Source organism: Cervus elaphus, chromosome 11 (genome assembly GCF_910594005.1).
Source record: "Cervus elaphus chromosome 11, mCerEla1.1, whole genome shotgun sequence".
NCBI classification, from domain to species: Eukaryota; Metazoa; Chordata; class Mammalia; order Artiodactyla; family Cervidae; genus Cervus; species Cervus elaphus.
Window position 1 is genome coordinate 72988621 of NC_057825.1, and position 22883 is coordinate 73011503.

The following is a 22883-nucleotide window of genomic DNA, read 5'->3' on the forward strand; positions in this document are numbered from 1 at the left end:
ATCTTTAACACATGGGTTAAAAAAAAATTATTTTTTTAATATGACCCATCAGTAGGTAGTGAAACCAACTTATAGGGCCAATACCATCAAAAATTTTTTTCTAATGAACAGAATAGAATCAAAGATAGGAGGCTATCATGTTAAAAGCAAATATGACTTTCTGATACTTTTATCTGTACTGTATGTATCTATGTACATGCAAACACACACTGGTTGTTCAAATTTACTTCTTAGTGTGTGCTTAGTCACTCAAAGTCGTGTCCAACTCTTTGCAACCCCATGGACTGTAGCCCACCAGGATCCTCTGTCCACGGGGATTCTCCAGGCAGGAATACTGGAGTGGGTTGCCACGCCCTCCTCCAGGGGATCTTCCCAACCCAGGGATCAAACCCAGTCTCCTGCATTGCAGGCGGATTCTTTACCATCTGAGCCACCAGGGAAGCCCATTTCTTAGTATGGCACTGGCCAAAATAACTTTTAAACCATTAATTTACACAACTTTTCAAGACTCAGGATTCTTTTCTAGTACTATTTGAGACTGATAGAAGGGCATCTAGGTCCACAATAATTTGGGGACTCTTGGTTCTCTGTGCATTCACTACCCAAACTATCATCATTTATACTATCGTGCAAAGGAATGGAGCTTGTTTTGTGTTAAGTCTATTTTAAATGGATGTTTTTACATTTTAAAAGAATCAGAGCATGAGGGCATGCAAAGACACAAATGAGACAATGACTTTTTTCTCTGATAAAATGTACCCCATAAATAAAGAGGACAACATAGTGGTATTTGTAATATAGTTTAAAAAAAAAAAATCACTGAAGCAAAGTGAGAATTTAAAATTCACCACGGAAAAGAGGAAAGGAATTTCAGAAACAACTATTATCACCTCTCCCAAACACTTAAACCAACACATTAAAGCCCAATTTCCAAGTGAACACACCTTGTTGATAAATTCAGCACTTAATACAGGGTGGCTGAAAGCACCTGAAGTCTAGAAAGTGTCCTCCTCAACACTGGGTGGGGTGGGGGAGCACATTTCAGAAATGACACAGAGAATAAATGCCCTCTTTTTGCTTTCCATGTAGAAAAGATGAACATTTCCTGGTGGATAACATCAATGAAGGGAAAAGATGAACATTCCCTGGTAGGAAGCATCCATGAAGCGAACCCATAGCTCCTGGAAGTTCTCAGGAGCCAGAGCAGGATGTGAAATAGCAGAGGTGGTGGTGAAAAGGACAGTGAGCCTGAGGACGAAGAAGGCATCAGCCTACCCAACTAGCACTAACTGAATCCTCATGCAGCTGCCAACTTGAGGCCAAAGACAGTGCCCCACTCATGTCGTCCACAGTCCAGATGAGATTTATCCAAATATCTCGAAAGACCTAACAGTAGCTGAGTCACTTGGGTAGAAGAGAACAAGCACTGGAATAAATTAAGTAGGGACGCCTCTGAAAAAGAGATCGGGAATTCACCCTGTGACCAGCCAGATACAGGAATCTAATCTTCTAGGAGCTTTTCACCCATTCCACCTCAGAACTTCTTTTTGTGAAAGAATTACTGTCCTGGAGAATACTAGTGAGTCAGTGAAAGTCACTCAGTCGTGTCCGACTCTTTGCGATGCTATGGACTATACAGTCCATGGAATTCTCCAGGCCAGAATACCGGAGAAGGTAGCCTTTTCCTTCCCCAGAGGATCTTCCCAGCCCAGATCTCCCTCACTGCAGGCGGATTCTTTACCAGCTGAGCCACCAGGGAAGCCGTAGGGGAGAACACTACTCAGGGCCAAAAGTAGGGATCCTAGACTTATTCTCCGGTGGCTCAGACAGTAAAGAATCTGCCTGCAGTGCAGGAGACCTGGGTTCAATCCCTGAGTCAGGAAGATCATCTGGAGAAAGAATGGCTACCCACTCCAGTATTCTTGCCTGGAGAATTCCATAGACAGAGGAGCCTGGCAGTCTCCCATGTCCAAATATATGGCAGTCCATAGGACTGCAAAGAGTCAGACACGACTGAGTGACACACACACACACACACACACACACACACACACACACACACACACACACACACACACACACACACACACACACACACACACACACACACACACACACACACACACACACTCTCCATCCACTAGAAGAAGCAGTATGATGGGGAAAAGTTTCCTTTAAGGAATTTGAACATATTACTAAGGAAGAGAATATTACAGAATAGTTTACTGAAATATTAATTTGCTCTGTTTTCATTGGTGTTAAGAAAATGAGAGCTATTTTGTTCCCGCTCTCTGATTTTAAGAATTATCCAGGTCTTCTGTTTTCAAATGAGATTGTCTCACCAAAATAGAAGGTTCCTGAAGAGAACTTCTCTTCTTGACTTTTGATTTAGAAAGCCTAAACTCAATAAGGGAATTCCCTGTTAGGAAAAATGAAGAGAGACAGTATGTTTGATGTTATAAGACTTTGCAAAGGAGTCTTCCACTGTAAGAAAAGTAGAAAAAAATTAGAGATGAGGGAAGAAGACAGAAACATGAAGTCCTAAGAATTAAAATGGGAACCTAACTCACTCCCTATAATTCCCCAGGGAAATATCAGGTACAAAGAAGAATGGTCTGGCCACAAGATAAACCCAGAGGCTAATCCTTGGCTCTAGGGATCCTGGCATTGACAAAGATTTTCATGTTCTAGTGTAGGCTCAACTGAGGCATCTGTCTCCAAGGAGCCATCTGGGCTTGCACAATCAGCATACTGTTAGCGACAAATGTAGACTAGTTTTACCTAGAGACGCCTTCCTGAATATCTAGGTACTCACAAGACTCTCCAGGATCTTTTGTAACATGGTTTGCTGAGCGGTGGGAGGAACACCAGCCCCAGTCTCATAACTGATACTGACTTTGCCATGATGGAGAACTGGAGTCTGATTTTAATTTTACTTTAGAATTAAAGAAATATGAAATTTCTTCATGCTACATCACACCTAATACATCTGTGCTTTGTAATGGTACAGACAATGAGGGTTAAAAAATAAAAACCTGTTAAACAGTGTGAAATATAAAATGAAAGAAATGTAATATTGTATATTTGTATCTGCATCTGAATTACAATTTTATTAAATTCCATACAGTGAACAATATGTGATATAGTCCCTCTGATGTTTATGATGTACTGAGCTCATAAGTTTTACCACTCTGCATTACCAATGGCTTTTGCAAATACATAGTCTCTCCCTCCAAAACACATAACACCATCTTTCAGATAGAATTTCCATTTGTCCTTGCTTCGATGAATCTGGAGGGAGAAAAATAGTCTAAATTAATCAAATTAAGAAGTTAAAGGATTGTTTACATTTCTTTGCACATCCATGGGATTATTCTGACCCTAAATTGGAGTCCTTTTTTTTTTTTTAATATTTATTTATTTACTTATTTATTTGGTTGCCTTGGGCCTTAGCTGTGGCATGCAGGATCTTTATTGTGTCATGCAGGATCCTTTGTTGTGGTGCAGGAATTCTCCTGTTGTGGCTCCCAGGCTTAGCAGTTGTGGGTTTCAACAGTTGTGGCATGTGGGCTCTCTAGTTGTGATGTGTGGGCTTAGCTGCTCCACAGCATGTGGGATCTTAGTTCCCTGACCAGGGATAGAACCCACATCCCCTGCATTGGAAGGCAAATTCTTAAGTATTGAACCACCAGGGAGTTCTTTATAAATAAAATCTCTTTAGGATAGTTTATTCATTCATTCAGCAAATATTTGCTGAGTTCCTATGTATCAGGTATTGCTTTAAGCACTGGAGATTTATTAGTTTTTTAAAAAGGAAAATTTATAATTTTTTTTTAGAACAAGAAAAAAAGTCCTGTCTTTGAAGAGTTTACATTTTACTAAGGATGGGAGAAACAAAGCCAATAAAACCATAAACTCCACAGACTATTAAAAAGTGGTGTGCATGCAAGCTAAGTTGCTTCAGTCACATCTGACTCTCTATGACCCTATGGGCTGTAGCCTGCCAGGTTCCTCTGTCCATGGGATTCTTCAGGCAAGAATATTGGAGTGGGTTGCCACGCCCTCCTCCTGGGGATCTTCCCAACTAGGGATCGAACCCACGTCTCTTATGTCTCCTGCATTGACAAGCAGGTTCTTTACCACTAGCACCACCTGGGAAGTGTTATGAAAAATAGATCAGGAAAAAAGAGTGTCACAAACACAGAGGTGGGGTTACAATTTTAAGTAGAAGCATTAGTGGAAGCTTGAGGTAACATTTGGGCAAAGACTGAAAAAGAATATGTTGACTAGAGAGCATTATAGGCAAAGAGAACAGAAGTCCTGAGAGGGGCATGCCTGGATTGCTCAAGAACAGCAGAGGTCACTATATCTGCAAAGGAATAGAAGGGATGCAGTTAATATCAAGAATGAAAAAAATAGTTGTACAAAAGGAAAGTACAATTGGTACTAAACAACATAATTAGATAAGAAAGAACTAGAGATTAAAAAAACTGGAAAAGATGAAATAAATTTGCAGATGCAATGACTGGATATCTGAAAAAATCTAAGATAATCAATTAAAAATGACTAAACAAGAATTCAGTATTGGTACAAAATTAATATAAAGATATTCATAGCTTCCACATATACAAGCAACAGTTATAAGCTATGAAGAAAGAGCCTGTTTCCCATAGCAAAAAAAGACATAGCATAGTTAGGAATAAATTTTACAAATACTCGACTACCAGCACCATTAAATACATTCTCCTTTTTGAAATATTTTCCTCATTTGGCTTCCAGAACATTCCTGGTTTTCCACTTCTTTCTATTCCATTTCTTTGACCACTCCTTTGCTGTCTGTACCAATTTCTCCTTCTCTCCCTCATCTCACCTTTAGAGTGTACCAGGACTCTTCTCCCTGTTCATATCACTCTCTTGGTGATCTTATCTAATCTCATGGTTTTAAATATCAACTATGACTCCCAAAATTTACATCCCCAGCTCATATGTCTCCCTTAAAACTCTGATTCTCATTCAACTGCTTCAACACATCTTCCTGAATGTCCAATAAACATCTCAAGCAAGTTTAAAACAAGGACACTGATATATATTCTTCTCTGAACTTCACAGTCTTCCCCATCTCAGTGGGGAATGGCCACTCATTCTTATTCAGGCAAGAAATCTTGGAGATAATCTTTACACCTCTTACTCACGCCTCATATCCAGATCCATCAGTAAATGTTAGTTCTACCTACAAGCCACATTCATATTCCAACCACTTCTACCACCTCCACGACTATCACTCTTGTTTCAGCTGCCATCCTCTCTCACCTGGACTGATATGTTCCATGACTAGTTTCCCTATTTTCACCCTTGTCCCCCACTATGTCTACTCTAATCATGGTAGCCAGAGTGGCCCTGTTAAAAACATAAATCAGATACCATTTCTATGCTCCAACTCTCCAATGACTTCTCATTCAAAAATAAAGTCCTTAAAATGGTCTATAACGTCATGTTTTCCCCCTCACTGTTCCCTGAACACACAGGTATTCTTCTACCTCAGGACTTATGTATTTATTGTTCCCTCTGTCTGAAATGATTCTATCCAAATATCCTCATGGCTCATTCTCTAACATTCTTTTGATCTTTACCCTATCACGTTGTCAGTGAAGCCTCCCCTGGACATCGCATCCAAAACTGCAACCCACTCCTCCTTAATATTACTAAAATACCAAACTCTATTAATGTGATCTCAGTGAAAATATCAACAGGTTTTTGTTTGTTTTTTTTTCAACCAGAGAAGCTGATTTTTAAGTCAATACAGAGAAATAAACAAGAATGTCCAGGAAAACTCTGGAAAAGAATATGAAGAAATACCAGCCCTACAAGACATTAAAGCTGTGGTACATATACACAACTGAATATTACTCAGCCATTAAAAAGAATACATTTGAATCAGTTCTAATGAGGTGGATGAAAGTGGAGCCTATTATACAGAGTGAAGTAAGTCAGAAAGAAAAACACCAATACAGTAAATTAACGCATATATATGGAATTTAGAAAGATGGTAACGATGACCCTATATGCGAGATAGCAAAAGAGACACAGATGCATGGAACAGTCTTTTGGACTCTGTGCGAGAGGGCGAGGGTGGGATGATTTGAGAGAATAGCACTGAAACATGTATATTATCAACTGTGAAACAGATCGTCAGTCCAGGTTCGATGCATGAGACAGGGTGTTCAGGGCTGGTGCACTGAGATGACCCTGAGGGATGGGATGGGGAGGGAGGTGGGAGGGGGATTCAGGATGGGGAACAGGTACTCCCATGGCTGATTCATGTCAATGTGTGGCAAAAACCACTACAATACTGTAAAGTAATTAGCCCCCAATTAAAATAAATAAATTTTTAAAAAATAAAGATATTAAAAACCTCAAAATAATTGAAGCAATGTAGCAGAGGTTAATGGACAACCCAATGAGACAAAACAGAAAATCAAAAAATAAATTCAAAATATTGAACTTCAGTAGATGATAAAGAAATCATTCTCTTTTAAGCAGAGACAAAATAGACTTATCAATAAGCAATATTAAGAAAACTGGGTAGCCATCTGGGAAAAAATTTATAATCACCTGTCACACCAAGAAAAATGGCTCCATCAATCAAGACTTACATTTTTTAAAAGAAACCAAAGAAATACTAGAAGAAAACATGGGTGAATCCCTTTAAAATCCTGAGGTAAAAAAGAACTTTCTATTCATGACTCAAAATTCAGAAGCCATAAAAATAAAGATTGACAAATTCAACATCTGCATGAAAGGAAGAAAAAGCATTGAAAGCAAATAACTGAGGAAAAAGTATTTTTGCACACACCAAGAGTTAATCTCTCCTAAACTAATACAGAACTCTTAGGAATCAATAAACTAACTAATAATTCAATTTTTTAAAACATAGAGGGTGGGACAAATTGAGAGAGTAGCACTGAAATATACACATTACCATATGTAAAATAGACACCTAATGGGAGTTTGCTGTATCACACAGGGAGGTCAGCTCGGTGCTTTATGACAACATAAAAGGGGGAACGGAGGCTCAAGAGAGAGGGTATACGTGTGTACTTATGGCTGATTCACGCTGTTGTACAACAGAAACCAACACAACATTGGAAAGCAATTATCCTCCAACTATAATAAATAAAAATAAAACAGACAAAAGTTATGAACAAGCATTTCACATAAAATTAAATACAAACGGTTCATAACACACAAAAAGTGAAAAATGTCACCAAAGTATCATTTTACACCTTTCATAAGAGTAAATATCCAAATGTCTCATTACACTCCATTGGCAAAGCTGTAGAAAAAGGAGGACTCTCAGGCATATATACTGGAATAACCTCCAGGAGAGCGTTCTGGCAATATCTAACCAAGTATATTTGCCCTTTAACCCAGTAATTCCACGTATAGAGATTTATTTAATAGATAAAACTACCCATATATGAAATGTTTTATGTACATGGTCATTCAATAACAACTGAAAAATAGCTCAAATAAGAGATGAGTTAAATAAATTTTAATAATTCCACAATGGAATATTACACAGTTATAAAAATATCTGGACAAAGATTTCTAAGATATATTGTTAATCTCTTAAAAGACAAGGTGCAAAATATAGTGTTGTCTATGCTACCCCTTTAGGCTCTACTTGAACAAAGAGACTAAATATATAAAGAAATTAAGGTAACTGGTTACTGATTTGCACTGAAGGCAGTCACAGGGAGCTACTGGTAGGAAGAGCAGATGGTGAAGGACAGAGTCTTTATGGTATACCCTTTATAGTGTATGCAATAATGTGTATGCAATATCTATTCAAAAAACAAAAGCGAGAGAAAGATACTGTGCTACACACCTAGTAATTAGCCACTGTAATACTAGCATCTAAGGGACAAAGTCACTAAACTGTTAAATTAAAATGGAACATATTTAAATAGTTTCATATTCCACTATAAATAGTATTCTATTTATAGCACAGAACAATCCTAACTATAGTAAAATGTTTCATTTTACCATTAATCTTCCCTCTAATATCTTATTTTAATCTTTATATTAATCTTATACATTCTCTCTGCCTCTGAAATAGTATGTCCATAACTCTCACTCAGAATGTTTATCAGTGACCTTTATTTAACCCTTTTTCACGGCACATCTTAATCTCAAAGTTTCTCCCTTGACTGTTAGCTTATAAATTTTAAAGTTAAATCTCATATGATAATCAAAGTCAGATAAAATATACTGAAAAGCAAACAAAAAACCCAGCTCTTCTCAAAGTTTAATGAGCATGAAAATCACCTGGGAGTCTTGTTAAAATGCACATTTTGATCCAGTACTCTAGGATAAGACTCAAAATTCCTTATTTTTAACACTCTCCCAGGGGAAATACTACTGGCCTTCAAAACACACTAAGCAGTGAAGCTCTTAGGAGACTATTACTGAAGTTTTTCAATTTACTTGAGATTGGTTACATTCAATACTTCTTCAAATAAGACAACTAGTAACCAGAATTTGCAAGTTATTTTTTTATAAAAATTCACTAAAACAATGGTTCCTCCCACCCCACTTTGATTGCAGATACATTCTCTTTGCTAGCTATCTTCTGACTTTCTCACTTCCTTTTCAAAAACTTTTCAGTAGTTCCCCAATGTCCTGCTTTTATATTGTTCTTAAAATATTCACTAGTTAGAGTGCCCTCAGACAACTAGATTTATTAACATGCTACATCCTCAGTCGTGTCCGACTTTGCAATTCCATGGACTATGTAGCCTGCCAGGCTCCTCTGTCCATGGAATTCTTCAGGAAAGAATACCGGACCAAGTTGCAGTTTCCTACTCCAGGGGATCTTCCTGACCCAGGGATCAAACCTGCATCTTCTGCACTGGCAGGAGCCTTCTTTACCACTGTGCCACCTGGTAACACTAAATATCAGACACCACTCTTTCTATCTACCCCACAGGTTGCTGTGAGAAGCAAAAGACAATGTATAAGAAAATACTCTGGGGACTTCCCTGGTGGGTTAGTGGTTAAGAATCTGCCTTGCAGTGCAGGGGACATGGGTTCAATCCTTGGTTGGGGAACTAAGATTATACCTGCTACGGAGCAACTAACCCAGTACGACAACTGCGGAGTCCATACACCACAACAAAAGATCGCACATGATGCAGAGAAATCCTGCAAGCCACAACCAAAACCTGAAGCAGACAAATAAATATTTTTCAAAAATACTTTGAAACATATAAAGCACTGTGTTAATTAACTGCAAGCTATTTTCCCCAGTGCAGTACCACTAAGGATACTATATCCATAATGGTCTAGAAGACTATTCGTGACTCTATGGAATGCAAACATAATCTAGTGCCTTATATAATGCAAAACACTGTTTATAGAATGCAATACACTATTTATGAGAATCTAAACAAAGTTTCAAACCAAGACCAGTTTCTTTTCTATTACCTCTTCCTTCTTATGTTTATGTTTACTAGCATATAAATTCCCATTTTCTATCTATATAAAATGTTATAGGAGAGAAGATCCTATTTTTAGAGAAAAGGATTTATTTTTACAGCAATTCAAAATATCATCTTCTGTTTGACCTGAGTATATTGAAATTGTTACTGAAAAAAAGTCAAAGGTGTAAATATGCATTAGTCATCAGGGAAATGCAACTCAAAACCACGAGATACCACTTTATACTCACTAGGATGGCTAGAGTCAAAAAGTCAGATAACAAGCATTAGTGAGAATGTGAAGCAATCTAAGCCCTCATACACTACCGACAGGAATGAAAAAACAGTACAGCCATCCTGGAAAATAGTCTGATAGTGCCTTAAATTATTACTGTAAGACCCAGGAATTCTACTCCTAGGTGTATACCATGAGAAATGAAAATATATATTCACAAAAAAACCTGAGTATTTATAGCAAAATTCTTCATAAGAGCCAAAAGTTAGAAAAAACTCAAATGTCACTCAGCAGATGAATGGATAAGCAAATTGTGGTATATCCATTCAAAGAACTAATATACATCAATAAAAAGGAATGAAGAACTGTTACTAGCCATGATATGGATGAATCTTGAAACACTGTGTGGTAGAAGAAATCAGCTATAAAATACCACCTATTATCAAATTGTTTTCACATAAAACTCCAGAATAGGGACATCTACAGTGACAGAAAGTACATTAATAGTGCCTTACTACTGAGGATGGGAAGAAATGGAGCAGTATGGGAGTGAAAACTAAAGGGAATAGGCTTTCTTTCTCAGGTGATGAAAATTTTCTAAAACTGACTGTTAACAGTTTCAAACTGTGGGGCTAGAGAAAACTCTTGAAAGTCCCTTGGACAGCAAGATCAAACCAGTCAATCCTAAAGGAAATCAACCCTGAATGTTCATTGGGAGGACTGATGCTGAAGCTCCAATATTTTAACCACCTGATGCAAAGAGCTGACTCACTGAAAAAGACCCTGATGCTGGAAATGATTGAAGGCAGGAGGAGAAGGGGGTGACAGAGGATGAGAAGGTTGGATGGCATCATCGACTCAATGGACATGGGTTTCAGCAAACTCCGGGAGACAGTGAAGGACAGGGAAGCCTGATGTGCTGCAGTCCATGGGGTCACAAAGAGTCGGACACGACTGAGCAACTGAACAATAACAATGGCTACACATATCCATAAATATACTAAAAATCACTGAATTGTACACTTTAAACAGGTAAAGTGTACAGGACATCTTCAACTCTCCCTTGTCAACTCTCATATCCAGCTAATCACTAGATTCCAATGACTCTTTTTTCTTTTTCTTAATTTTACTGAAGTATAGTTCATTTACAGTGTTGTGCTAATTTCTTCTGTACAGTGAAGTGACTCCGTTTATACACACACACACATATATATTCTTTTTCATATTCTTTTCCATTATGGTTTGTCACGGGATATTGAATATGGTTCCCTGCGCTATACAATACGACCTTGTCATTTATCCATCCTATGTACAATATTCTATCTCTGTTAATCCCAAACTTCCAATCCTTCCCTCCACTATGCCACTCTTTGGCAACAAGTCTGTTCTCTACATCTGTGAGTCTGTTTTCATCTCATAGATAGGTTGATTTGTGTTGTATTTTAGATTCCATACATAAGTGGTATTATATGGTATTTCTTTCTCTGTCTGACTCACTTCACTCAGTATGACACTCTCTAGGTCCATCCATGTTGCTGCAAATGGCATTATTTCATTCTTTTTTCTGGCTGAGTACTATTCCATTGTGTGTATGTACCACATCTTCTTTATCCATTCATTTGTAGATGCACATGCAGGTTGTTTCCATGTGTTGGGCTATTGTATTGTAAACAGTGCTTTTATAAACATTGGGGTGCATGTATCTTTTCGAACTACAGTTTTGTCCAGATAAGTGCCCAAGAGTGTGATTGCCAAATCATATGGCAACTCTAATTTTAGTTTTTTGAGGAACTGCCATACTGTTTTCCATAGTGGCTATACCAATTTACATTCCCACCAACAGTGTAGGAGGGTTTCCCTTTTCTCCACACCCTCTCCAGCAACTGTTATTTGTAGACTTTTTAATGATGGTCATTCTGATTGGTGTGAGGTGGTACCGCACCATAGCTTTGATTTGCATTTCTCTAATTTAATTAATGATGCTCATCATCTTTTCAGGAGCCTAGCTGCCATCTGCATGTCTTCTTTGGAGAAATATCTATTTAGGTCTTCTGCCCATCTTTGGATTGCATTGTTTTGTTGTTGTTCAGCTGTAGGAGCTGTTTGGATATTCTGAAAATTAAGCCCTCATCAGTTTTTTTTTTCTTTAATTTTACGTTTTTATTGAAGTATAGTAATTTACAATGTTGTGCAAATCTCCGCTGCGCAGCAAAGTGACCCAGGTATGCACACACAGACACTTCTCTTTTATATTCTTTTCCATTCAGGTTTATCACAGAATATTGAAACTAGTTCCCTGACCTATACAGTAGGACCTTGTTGTTTATCTTTTCATTTTATTCATGGTTTCCTTTGCTGTGCAAAACCTTGTAAGTTTGACTAGGTCCCATTTGTTTATTTTTGGTTTTATTTCTATTGCCTTGGAAGACTGACCTAAGAAAACTTATGTCAGAGAATGTTTTGCCTATGTTCTCTTCTAGGAGTTTAATGGTGTCTTATCTTATATTTAGGCCTTTAATCCATGTTGAATTTACTTTTGTATATGGTGTGAGGGTATGTTCTAACTTCACTGATACACATGCAACTGTCCGACTTTCCCAGCACCACTTGCTGAAGAGACTTTTTTCTCATTGTATATTTTACCAAACATACGAAGAACTTATACCCATCCTTCTCTTTCAAAAGACTGAAAAGAAAGAAATATTCCCCAAAACATTCTATGAAGCCACCATCACCCTGATAACAAAACAAGACAAAGACACTACCAAAAAAGAAAACTTCAGGCCAATATCTTAGATGAATACAGACACAAAAATTCTCAACAAAATATTAGCAAAGAAAATCCAATAATACGTAAAAAAGACCATACACCACAACCAAGCTGGATTCATCCCAGGTGCACAAGGATGGTTCAATACACACCAATCAATATGATATACCACATTAACAAAAGAAAGGACGAAAACCATGTGATCCTCTCAATAGATGCAGAAAAAGCATCTGATAAAATTCAACACCCATTCATGATTTAAAAAAAAAAAACCCTTATGAAAGGAGGTATAGAGGGAACATATCTCAATATAATGAAAGCTATTTATGACAAACCCACAGCCAATATAATACTCCACAGTGAAAAGCTGAAAGCCTTCCTGCTAAAATCTAGAACAAGACAAAGATGCTCACTCTCACCACTTCTCTTGAACATAGTAATGAAAGTCCAGTGATTCTTCCATCATAATCTCTAATTCTTCTATGTTCTATGCTGCCATCTTTAGTCTGGGCTCTGTTACTTTATGTACCATCCCTGTTCTTCTTACTATTTGCCACTTCCAAATTAACAAAGCCAGTTTTTAAATCCAATTGAAACTTTCTCAATATCATCCTTAGAGGGCTAATGTCCACCAAATCAAGTTTGAATTTTCCCTACCAGGATTCTGGGTTTTCCAATGTGCTTCAACCTCTGTCCCCCACCCAGCCTCATTTCCTAAAATATTCAAAAGGAAAACACTTTATTCAAGGCAGAGTTGTCTCTTCACTGTTCCTTATAATTCTACATGCATTCATTTCTCTGCCTTTTATCAGGCTATTCTACTCTCCTGAATGCCTACTCTCCACACTTATCTATATCCCACAAATCATTCAAGACCTATTTAAAAGCCCCACATCACCCAGGAAGGATTTGTGGAGAACTACAAATGATTTCTTGCATTTCCTAGCCACTTCTAGGACTTAACTGTCTGTGCCACTTATCTTAGCATTTGATTTACATGCCACTCATCTTGATATTTGATTTATATGCCATGTATTTTAGTATTTGATTTGTCACATACTTTAGCTTTTGATTTACCTACCATCTTATTGTATGCCATTCTATTATTCCATACAGAAACACCTTGCTTCAATAAGATTGTCAGCTCTTTAAGACAAGGACTAAAGTCCTTTTTGGTATCATGGAGACCACACAGCACAGAGTTAGACCCCAAATACCCCTCAAATTTATAGAATTAATTATCTGTTTGAGATTAATTTAACTGAATAAAAACTCATCATAGAATTTCCTATCATTTTGCTTACTTTCTCCTATAAATGCAATTAATCAATCCAAAGTCTAAAAGGTGAGTACAGTACCTTATCATACTGACAGACAATTACATTATCCATGTCAAACAGGTCTGGCACATCCTGCTCACTAACATCATCTCCAGAATTTAAAGGGTCCTAAAGATGAAAGATAGTCACATTAATGAATTTTATGATACTTTGAATTTTTTAAAGATAGAGGGACATATTCTGTCTCTCCAAGTGCAAAGAATAGTACTGTGCTTAAAAGTCAAACAGCCTGAGTTTGACTCCTAGTTTGGCCACTCAGCAACCACAAGACTGACCTTTTTGACAAGTTATTAAAACTCCTCACATCTCAGTTTTCTCATTCGCAAAATGAGAACAGGAGTAAGAGCCACAGGGCAGTGCAATGTTAAATAACAAACGGCAATAAGATTTAGTGTGGTACCCGGCACATATGTAAGGACACCGTAAATGACAGCTAATAACACTTATGCTTCTTAATTATCACATTCCACAAAAATTTCACGGCGTATATTAGGACTAGAGCAGATACATTATGCTTCTACCCTGGCTGCCTTCTTTACTTTCACTCCCATCCCTTCGAACTCCCATTATCTCTAGTTAAGACTAACAAATATAGTAACTGATTCCTAAATACTTAATACTGATTTACATTGCAGCTTACGGTCAAAAGTTTAAATACAAGTACAAATACAAGTCTCACTTTAAAGACTAAAGACAGCATTGATCTGAATTGTCATTCCTCTTGGTTCCAAAGTATATTAAAGCACAAATGCTATAAATTTTTAAAACTTTCAACTCAAAAATAATCCTTACTTCTTCCAGGTCTATCTCAAGGTCTCCATTATCACTACTGTTCACACTTGAATCTTCATTTGATACACTGCCAGTTTCTTCTTCAGGTACCTTCAGGTCTCCTGCATCAATAATCCCTAGCAATCCATTCTCATCTACATCTCTTGTATTTCCTATTTCATCATTGGAAGATGTATCTCCAGTTCCACCTATTTGAATTATCTCATTAATGTCATCATCAGCTACCTGAATGCTTAAATCCATCTGAGAACTGGAATCCTAAAAATAGAAAGAAATGCAATAAAGTTTTTCAAGTCAAAGGAAGTATACAAAACACTGAATTAGCAAAATATAAAATTACATAAACATTTCATAAGTGGCTTCTTAAAATATATTTCTCCCTGGTCAGGTGATGTTCCCTAATTTTGAATTTTAGTACACTGCTAGCATTTCTATGTAATATGGGGATAAATTTATATTTAAATTGTAAATAAACTCACAGTCATACATAGACAAAAATTGGTTGTCTGCTTTCAGGTAATATTTATCAGTTTTTATATATTTCTAATTAAAAAAAGATATGCAACAAGCAACAAAGGTTTACTGTATAGCACAGGGAACTATAGTCAATATCTTATAATAACCTATAATGGAAAATAATTTCAAAATTAACATGTGTATATGTATAACATGTGTCACATACACAAAAAAGAATTCTACTTTTTGCCAGTTTTTCTAAATGTCCTATGGACATCTAATAACAACCTATGAGATATAAAATTTTAAATATATTTGTGTATGATATGATTAATATAAATTAAATAAATCTATTACATTTAAATTATAAATGACATCATTTCAAGATGCTCCTATTCTTATTTTTTTATGCATTTGATAAAACATTCTCAGAGAAATGTTCATATGTCTCACTATGATTATATATTTTTTTCTTTTCCCTTCTATTTCTTCTGATATTTGCTTTATGTATCTTTGTTGTTAAGGTGTCTAATGGTTTATGATATCTATCTTCTCGGTGAACTGTACCTTTTATTATTAAAAATATTCACCTTTGTTTCATTTAAAATAAATAATTTTTTTAAAAAACAAAGCCCAGAAAAAAAAAGTATCAGCTTTTATACAAACTAACTTAAAATTAAATAATACCTCTAACGTTTGAACTTTTATTTTAAACAATAATTCAATGAAGTAGAAAGGACAACTGACATCACATTTAATGGATAAATAAAAAATATAAAGGACTGTACTAACTAGAATAAGCCAAACACTAAAAGAAAATATAAATCGAAACTGACAGAAATGAAAAGATTAACAGACAAATCCACAATTATAGTTGGAGAATTCAACATTCCTCTCCATAGTAATCAATTTAAAAAGTAGCCTGAAATTCAGTAAGAATGTAGAAAACCTGAACAACACAATGAACCAACATAACCTAACTGGCATTTACAGAAAACTCTACTTCCAAAGAGCTGAATGCACATTCTTTTCAAAAGCACACAGAATGTTCACAGGAAGTATCATATTCTGGGCCATAAAACAAATCTTGACAGATGTAACACACACAAAGTATGTGTTCACTTAGCAAAATTAATTATACCAGAAATCAGTAATAGAAAGATCTGGAAAATCGTCAAATATTTACAAATTCAACAACACACTTCTAAATACCCATGGGTCAAAGAATAAGTCACAAGAAAAATTAAAACATAATTTTAACTGAATGCAAACAAAACCATGACATTTTAAAACTTGAGATGAACCTAAAGCAGTGCCTAGAGGGAATTTTATAGCATTAAATGATTATATAAGAAAAGAAACAAGTCTCAAATCAGTGACCTAAAATTCCACTGTAAGAAACTACAATGAGAAGACCAAATCAACTCACAGCAAATAAGGAAATAATAAAAAGGAGCAGAGTTTTTACATGAAATTAAAGTTGATATCAGTTCAAAATAGACTGTTAACAACTTTAACCACAAAGAAAGTATAGAATACACACAAAAGAAATGAGAAAAGAATCAAAATGTGTCATTACAAAAAAATCAACTACACACAAAAGAATACAGTAAGGAAAGAAATGAAGGTCAAAAAAGCTAAAAGACACACAGAAAATAACAAAATAGCAAGAATAACTCCTCCTCTATCAGTGATTAAATGTAAGTAGATTAAACTGCCTAATCAAAAGTAACAGTTTGGCAGAATGGATACCAACAGTGCCCAGCAATATGCTGTCTACAAGAGACTCACCCTAAATCGAAGGACACACACAGGTCAAAAGTAAAACTATGGAAAAAGACATTTCAGGCAAATAGTAACCACAAGGGTTGGGGAAACTATGCCAACATTAGACAAAATAGACTTTAAGCCAAACACTGTTAAAAACAAAGAAATTATATTATGATAAAAGGATCAATTCATCAAGGAAATATAACAGTGACAAACCTATATGCACCAAACATCAGAGCTCCTAAATATATGCAACAAAAAGGGAGAAATAGCTCTGCAATAATAGTAGGACATCTCAATACTCCACTTTCAATAATACAGAACCACAAGACAGAATATCAATAAGAAAATAAAGAACTTACACATGACAGACTAATTGCACCTAACAAACATAAACAAAACATGCAAAACAGCAGGACACACATTTTTCTCAAGTTCACACAGAACATTTTCCAGGATACGCTGGTAAGTTAGGTCACAAAAAAGACTGAAATCATACAAAGTATCTTTTTTGATCACAATGGAATGAAACCAGAAACAAAAGCAGAAGGAAAGCCGGAAAATCTACAAGATACAGAAGTTAAACAACAGTCTAAAAAAAAAAAAATCAATGGGTCAAAGAGGAAATCAAAAGAATCAGAAAATTTTGTCAAAAGATTAAAAATATCTTGAGACAAATGAAAACACAACACACCAAAACCTATGGGGTGCTGCAAAACAGTGCTCAGAGGGAAACTGACCGCTGTAAATGTCTGCATTAAAAAAAGAAGAAAGACCTCAAATTATTAATAATAATCTTAAGGAACTAGAAAAAGACGAACAAATAAAGCCCAAAGTTAGTAGAAGGGAGGAAATAATACCAAGTAAAGCAGAGATAAAGAAAAGGAAAACAATAGAGAAAATAAAATCAGGAGTTATTTCTTTAAAAAGATCAATAATATTGACAAATATATGACTCAACTGATAAAGAAAACTAAAATCAGAAGTAATGAAATTTTACTACTGATTTTACAGAAATAATAAGAGTTATAAGAGAATACTATGACTAATTGCATGCCAACAAGCTGGATATCCTAGATGAAATGAACTAATTCCTAAAAACACACAACCTACCAAGACTGAATCATGAAGAAAGAGAAAATATAAACAGTCTTATAACCAATTATGAGATTGAATTAATCATCAAAAATCTCTCAACAAAGAAATGCCCAGGACCAGATGGCTTCACTAAAGAATTCTACTAAACATTCATATAACCTCAATCCTCAAAAATCCTCAAGAAGGGAATTTCCTAATGGTCCAGTGATTAGGACTCTGAGTTCTCACTGTAAGGGCTAGGTTCAATCCCCAGTCAGGGAACTAAGATCCCACAAGTAGTACAGCACAGCCAAAAATAAAAAATAAAAATCCTCAACAAAATACTAACAAAATGCAATAGCACATTAAAAGGATCATACACCATGGCCAAGTCAGATTTATTCCTGAAATGCAAAAGTGGTTCAAAATGTGAAAAATTAATATTAATTAAATTAATTAATATTAACACATTAACAGAGTGAAGAGGTGGAAAAAACTACACAATCATCTAAATTAATGCAGAAAAATCTGAAGAATTCAACACCTTTTCCTAATTTAAAAGAATTCAAACTAGGAAAAGAAAGAAATTGCCTCAACGTAATAAATGCAAACTATGAGAAGACCTCAGTTAATACAATGGTGAAAAGAAAGCTCTTCCTTTTCATCCAAGGTGCCCTGACCACTCTTGCTACTTCTATTCAATATATCCTAGCTAGGGCAATCAAGCAGGATAAAGAAATAAAAGGCATCCAAATTGAAAAGGAAGAAGTAAAACCGACTCTGTTTGCAGATGACATCTTATTATGTACAAAACGCTGAAAGTTTCACACACACACACACACACAAAATGTTAGAACAAATTCAGCAAAAGGTATAGAATACAACAAAAAATGAAAATCAGTTGCATTTCTATACATTAACAACCTGAACACAAAGCAAGCAATTCCATTTACAATACCATCAAATAGAATGCTTAGGAGTAAACATAACCAAAGAGGAAAATGACTTGTTCACTAAAAAATACAAAACACTGCCAAAAGAAGTTGAAAATGACACAACTAAATGGGAATAAATTTCACGTTCAAGGATTAGAAGAGTTAATATTGAATATTAAGATATTGATACTGCCCAAAGGCATCTAAGCGGAGAAGGAAATGGCAACCCACTCCACTGTTCTTGCTTAGAGAATCCCGTGGACAGAGGAACCTGGTGGGCTGCTGTCCATGGGGTCGCACAGAGTCGGACACGACTGAAGTAACTTAGCATGCATGCAAAGGCATCTAAGATTCAATGCAATCCCTAGCAAAATCCAAATGACATTTCTGGTATAAATGGAATAATCCATCTTGAAATTTACATGCAATCTCAAAGGATGTTGAAAAACAAAAACAGTCTTGAAAAAGAAGATATAAGCTGGAGGTCCCACATATCCTGACTTCAAAGCTTAATATAAATAAAACTACAGTAGTCAAAACAGTGTATTTGCAGAAAGAGAGAAAAAAGATCAGTGGAACAGGGAACCCAGAAATAAACTGTCACATATATGGTCAAATGATTTTCAATAAAAATAACAAGACTGTTAAACAAGGAAAGAACAGTCTTTTCAACAAATGCTAAGAAAAGTAGATATCTACATGCAAAGGAATGAAGCTGAACCCTTACCTTACACCATATACAAAAATTAACTCAAAATGGATTAAAAACTAAAACATAAGACCTAAAACTGCAAGACTCAGGAAAAAAATCATAGAGGAGGATCTTCATGACAGTGAATTTGGGAATGGTTTCTTAGATATGATACAAAAAGCACAGGCAAAAAGAAAAAAATAAATAAAACAGACTTCATCAAAATTAAAACTTTTGTGTATCAAAGGATACCATCAACAATGTGAAAAGGAAACCCACAAAATAGGAGAAAATATCTGCATATTATGTATCTGATACAGAGTTCATATACAGAATATATTTTTAAAACTCTATACTCAACAACAGGGTGGATGAAGCACAAGCTGGAAACAAGATTGCTGGGAGAAATATCAATAACCTCAGATATGCAGATGACACCACCCTTACAGTCAAATGCAAAGAGGAACTGAAGAGCCTCTTGATGAAGGTGAAAGAGGAGAGTGAAAAAGTTGGCTTAAAACTCAACATTCTGAAAACTAAGATCATGGCATCTGGTCCCATCACTTCATGGCAAATAGATGGGGAGACAGTGGAAACAGTGAAAGACTTTATTTTCATGGGCTCCAAAATCACTGCAGATGGTGACTGCAGCCATGAAATTAAAAGATGCTTTCTCCTTGGAAGAAAAGTTATAACCCACCTAGACAGCATATTAAAAAGCAGAGACATTACTTTGCAGACAAAGGTCCATCTAGTCAAAGCTATGGTTTTTCCAGCGGTCACGTATGAATGCGAGAGTTGGACCATAAAGAAAGCTGAGCGCCAAAGAATTGATGCTTTTGAACTGTGGTGTTGGAGAAGACTATTGAGAGCCCCTTGGACAACAAGGAGATCCAACCAGTCCATCCTAAAGGAGATCAGTCCTGAATATTCTTTGGAAGGACTGAGGCTGAAGCTCAAACTCCAATACTTTGGCTGCCTGATGTGAAAAGCCGACTTATTAGAAAAGACCCTGATGCTGGGAAAGATTGAAGATGGGAGGAGAAGGGGACAACAGAGGATAAGATAGTTGGATGGCATCACTGACTCAATGGACATGAATTTGAACAAACTTTGGGAGATAGTGAAGGACAGGGAAGCCTGGCGTGCTGCAGTTCATGGGGTCACAAAGAGTCAGACACAACTTAGTGATTGAACAATAATCATAATGGCAGGGTACATCTTCTTTAATTCTTAACAGAAATTGAATCTAAGTATCTCCCATAAAGCAATGACAATGATTATTTATTACCTAACCATGTACAAGATCATCCCATGCCACTCTACTCTTACCTGGGGTGAAATATATCTCAACATATTTTAACAAATACAAAAAACAGTATTTTGCTAAATTGGCTTTCTCCTATAAAGAAATAAAAACATCTCATCAGGTCAGTTCAGTCACTCAGTCGTATCCAACTTTGCAACCACATGAGTGCAGCACGCCAAGCTTCCCTGTCCATCACCAAACCCAGAGTTTACTCAAACTCATGTCCATTGAGTTGGTGATGCCATCCAACCATCTCATCCTCTGTCTTCCCCTTCTTTTCCCGCCATCAATCTTTCCCAGCATCAGGGTCTTTTCAAAGAGTCAGTTCTTCACATCAGGTGGTCAAAGTATTGGAGTCTAAGCTTCAGCATCAGTCCTTCCAATGAATATTCAGGACTGATTTCCTTTAGGATGGACTGGTTGGATCTCCTTGCAGTCCAAGGGACTCTCAAGAGTCTTATCCAACACCTCAGTTCAAAAGCATCAATTCTTCGGTGCTCAGCTTTCTTTATAGTCCAACTCTCACATCCATACATGACTACTGGAAAAACCATAGCTTTGACTAGACGGAACTCTGTTGGCAAAGAAATGTCTCTGCTTTTTAATATGCTATCTAGGTTGGTTATAACTTTTCTTCCAAGAAGCAAGCGTCTTTCAATTTCATGGCTGCAGTCACCAGCTGCAGCCACCACCTGCAGTGATTTTGGAGCCCAAAAAGTAGTCTGTCACTGTTTCCACTGTTTCCCCATCTATTTGCCAGGAAGTGATGGGACCTGATGCCATGATCTTAGTTTTCTGAATGTTGAGCTTTAAGCCAACTTTTGCACTCTCTTTCACTTTCATCAAGAGGCTCTTTAGTTCTTCACTTTCTGCCATAAGGGTGGTGTCATCTGCATATCTGAGGTTATTGATATTCCTCCCAGCAATCTTGATTCCAGCTTGTGCTTCATCCAGCCCAGCATTTCTCATATGTACTCTGCATATAAGTTAAATAAGCAGGGTGACAATATACATACAGCCTTGACGTACTCCTTTCCCAATTTGGAACCAATCTGTTGTTCCACACCCAGTTCTAACTGTTGTTTCTTGACCTGCATATGGATTTCTTAGGAGGCAGGTCAGGTGGTCTGGTATTCCCATCTCTTTCAGAATTTTCCACTGTTTGTTGTGATCCACACAATGGCTTTGGCATACTCAATATAGCAGAAGTAGATGTTTTTCTGGAACTCTCTTGCTTTTTCGATGTTGGCAGTTTGATATCTGGTTTCTCTGCCTTTTCTAAATCAGCTTGAACATCTGGAAGTTCTCGGTTCATGTATTGCTGAAGCCTGGCTTGGAGAATTTTGAGCATTACTTTGCTAGTGTGTGAGATGAATGCAATTGTGCGGTAGTTTGAACATTCTTTGGCATTGCCTTTCTTTGGGACTGGAATGAAAACTGACCTTTTCCAGTCCTGTGGCCACTGCTGAGTTTTTCTGTTGTTTTTTTTTTCACTGCTGAGTTTTAAAATCTGATTAAGAGGTATTCATTTAGAAGTATCATATAGTGACTCAAAAAATATATGCTCAATTAACTAAATCATCAATTCAAATAACTATCATCAGTATAATAATTTATCTTAGAGGAATATCAGAATGGAGGTGGAATTTTTTAATGTCCCAATAATTCTAATGGGTGTCCCAAGTGGCACTAGCCCGGGAGAGGTAAGAGACACGGACTCCACCCCTGGGTCAGGAAGATCCCCGGGAGGAGGGAATGGCAACCCACTGCAGTATTCTTGCCTGGAGAATCCCAACTACAGACACAGATATTAGTAAAATATACCTCTCAGTGCACAGAGGACATATCAACATATCTTTTAACTACATTATGACAGATACATGCTTAAGGGGCTATAATGACACAGAAGAGATACATCCAAATTAATAATAAAAGGGGAGTTGGTAGACAGAAAGGTATTAAAATAAGATTTCTGGAGAAAGTAACAAATGGCTAAGTAGGAATTAACCAAAAGAAAGGATGGTGGGAG

General features: G+C 36.4%; 1 protein-coding gene across 1 annotated transcript in view; it reads right to left on the reverse strand.

The window, feature by feature from the left end:
- LOC122703657 (stonin-1) overlaps positions 1 to 22883 on the reverse strand; it is a 189291-nt gene that overhangs the window by 65474 nt on the left and 100934 nt on the right. The window contains exons 9-10 of the mRNA XM_043918064.1: positions 14617 to 14874; positions 13843 to 13932 (exon numbers count right to left, since the gene is read on the reverse strand). Coding sequence (XP_043773999.1) covers positions 13843 to 13932; positions 14617 to 14874 — 348 coding nt within the window. The remainder of the gene's footprint in view (positions 1 to 13842; positions 13933 to 14616; positions 14875 to 22883) is intronic.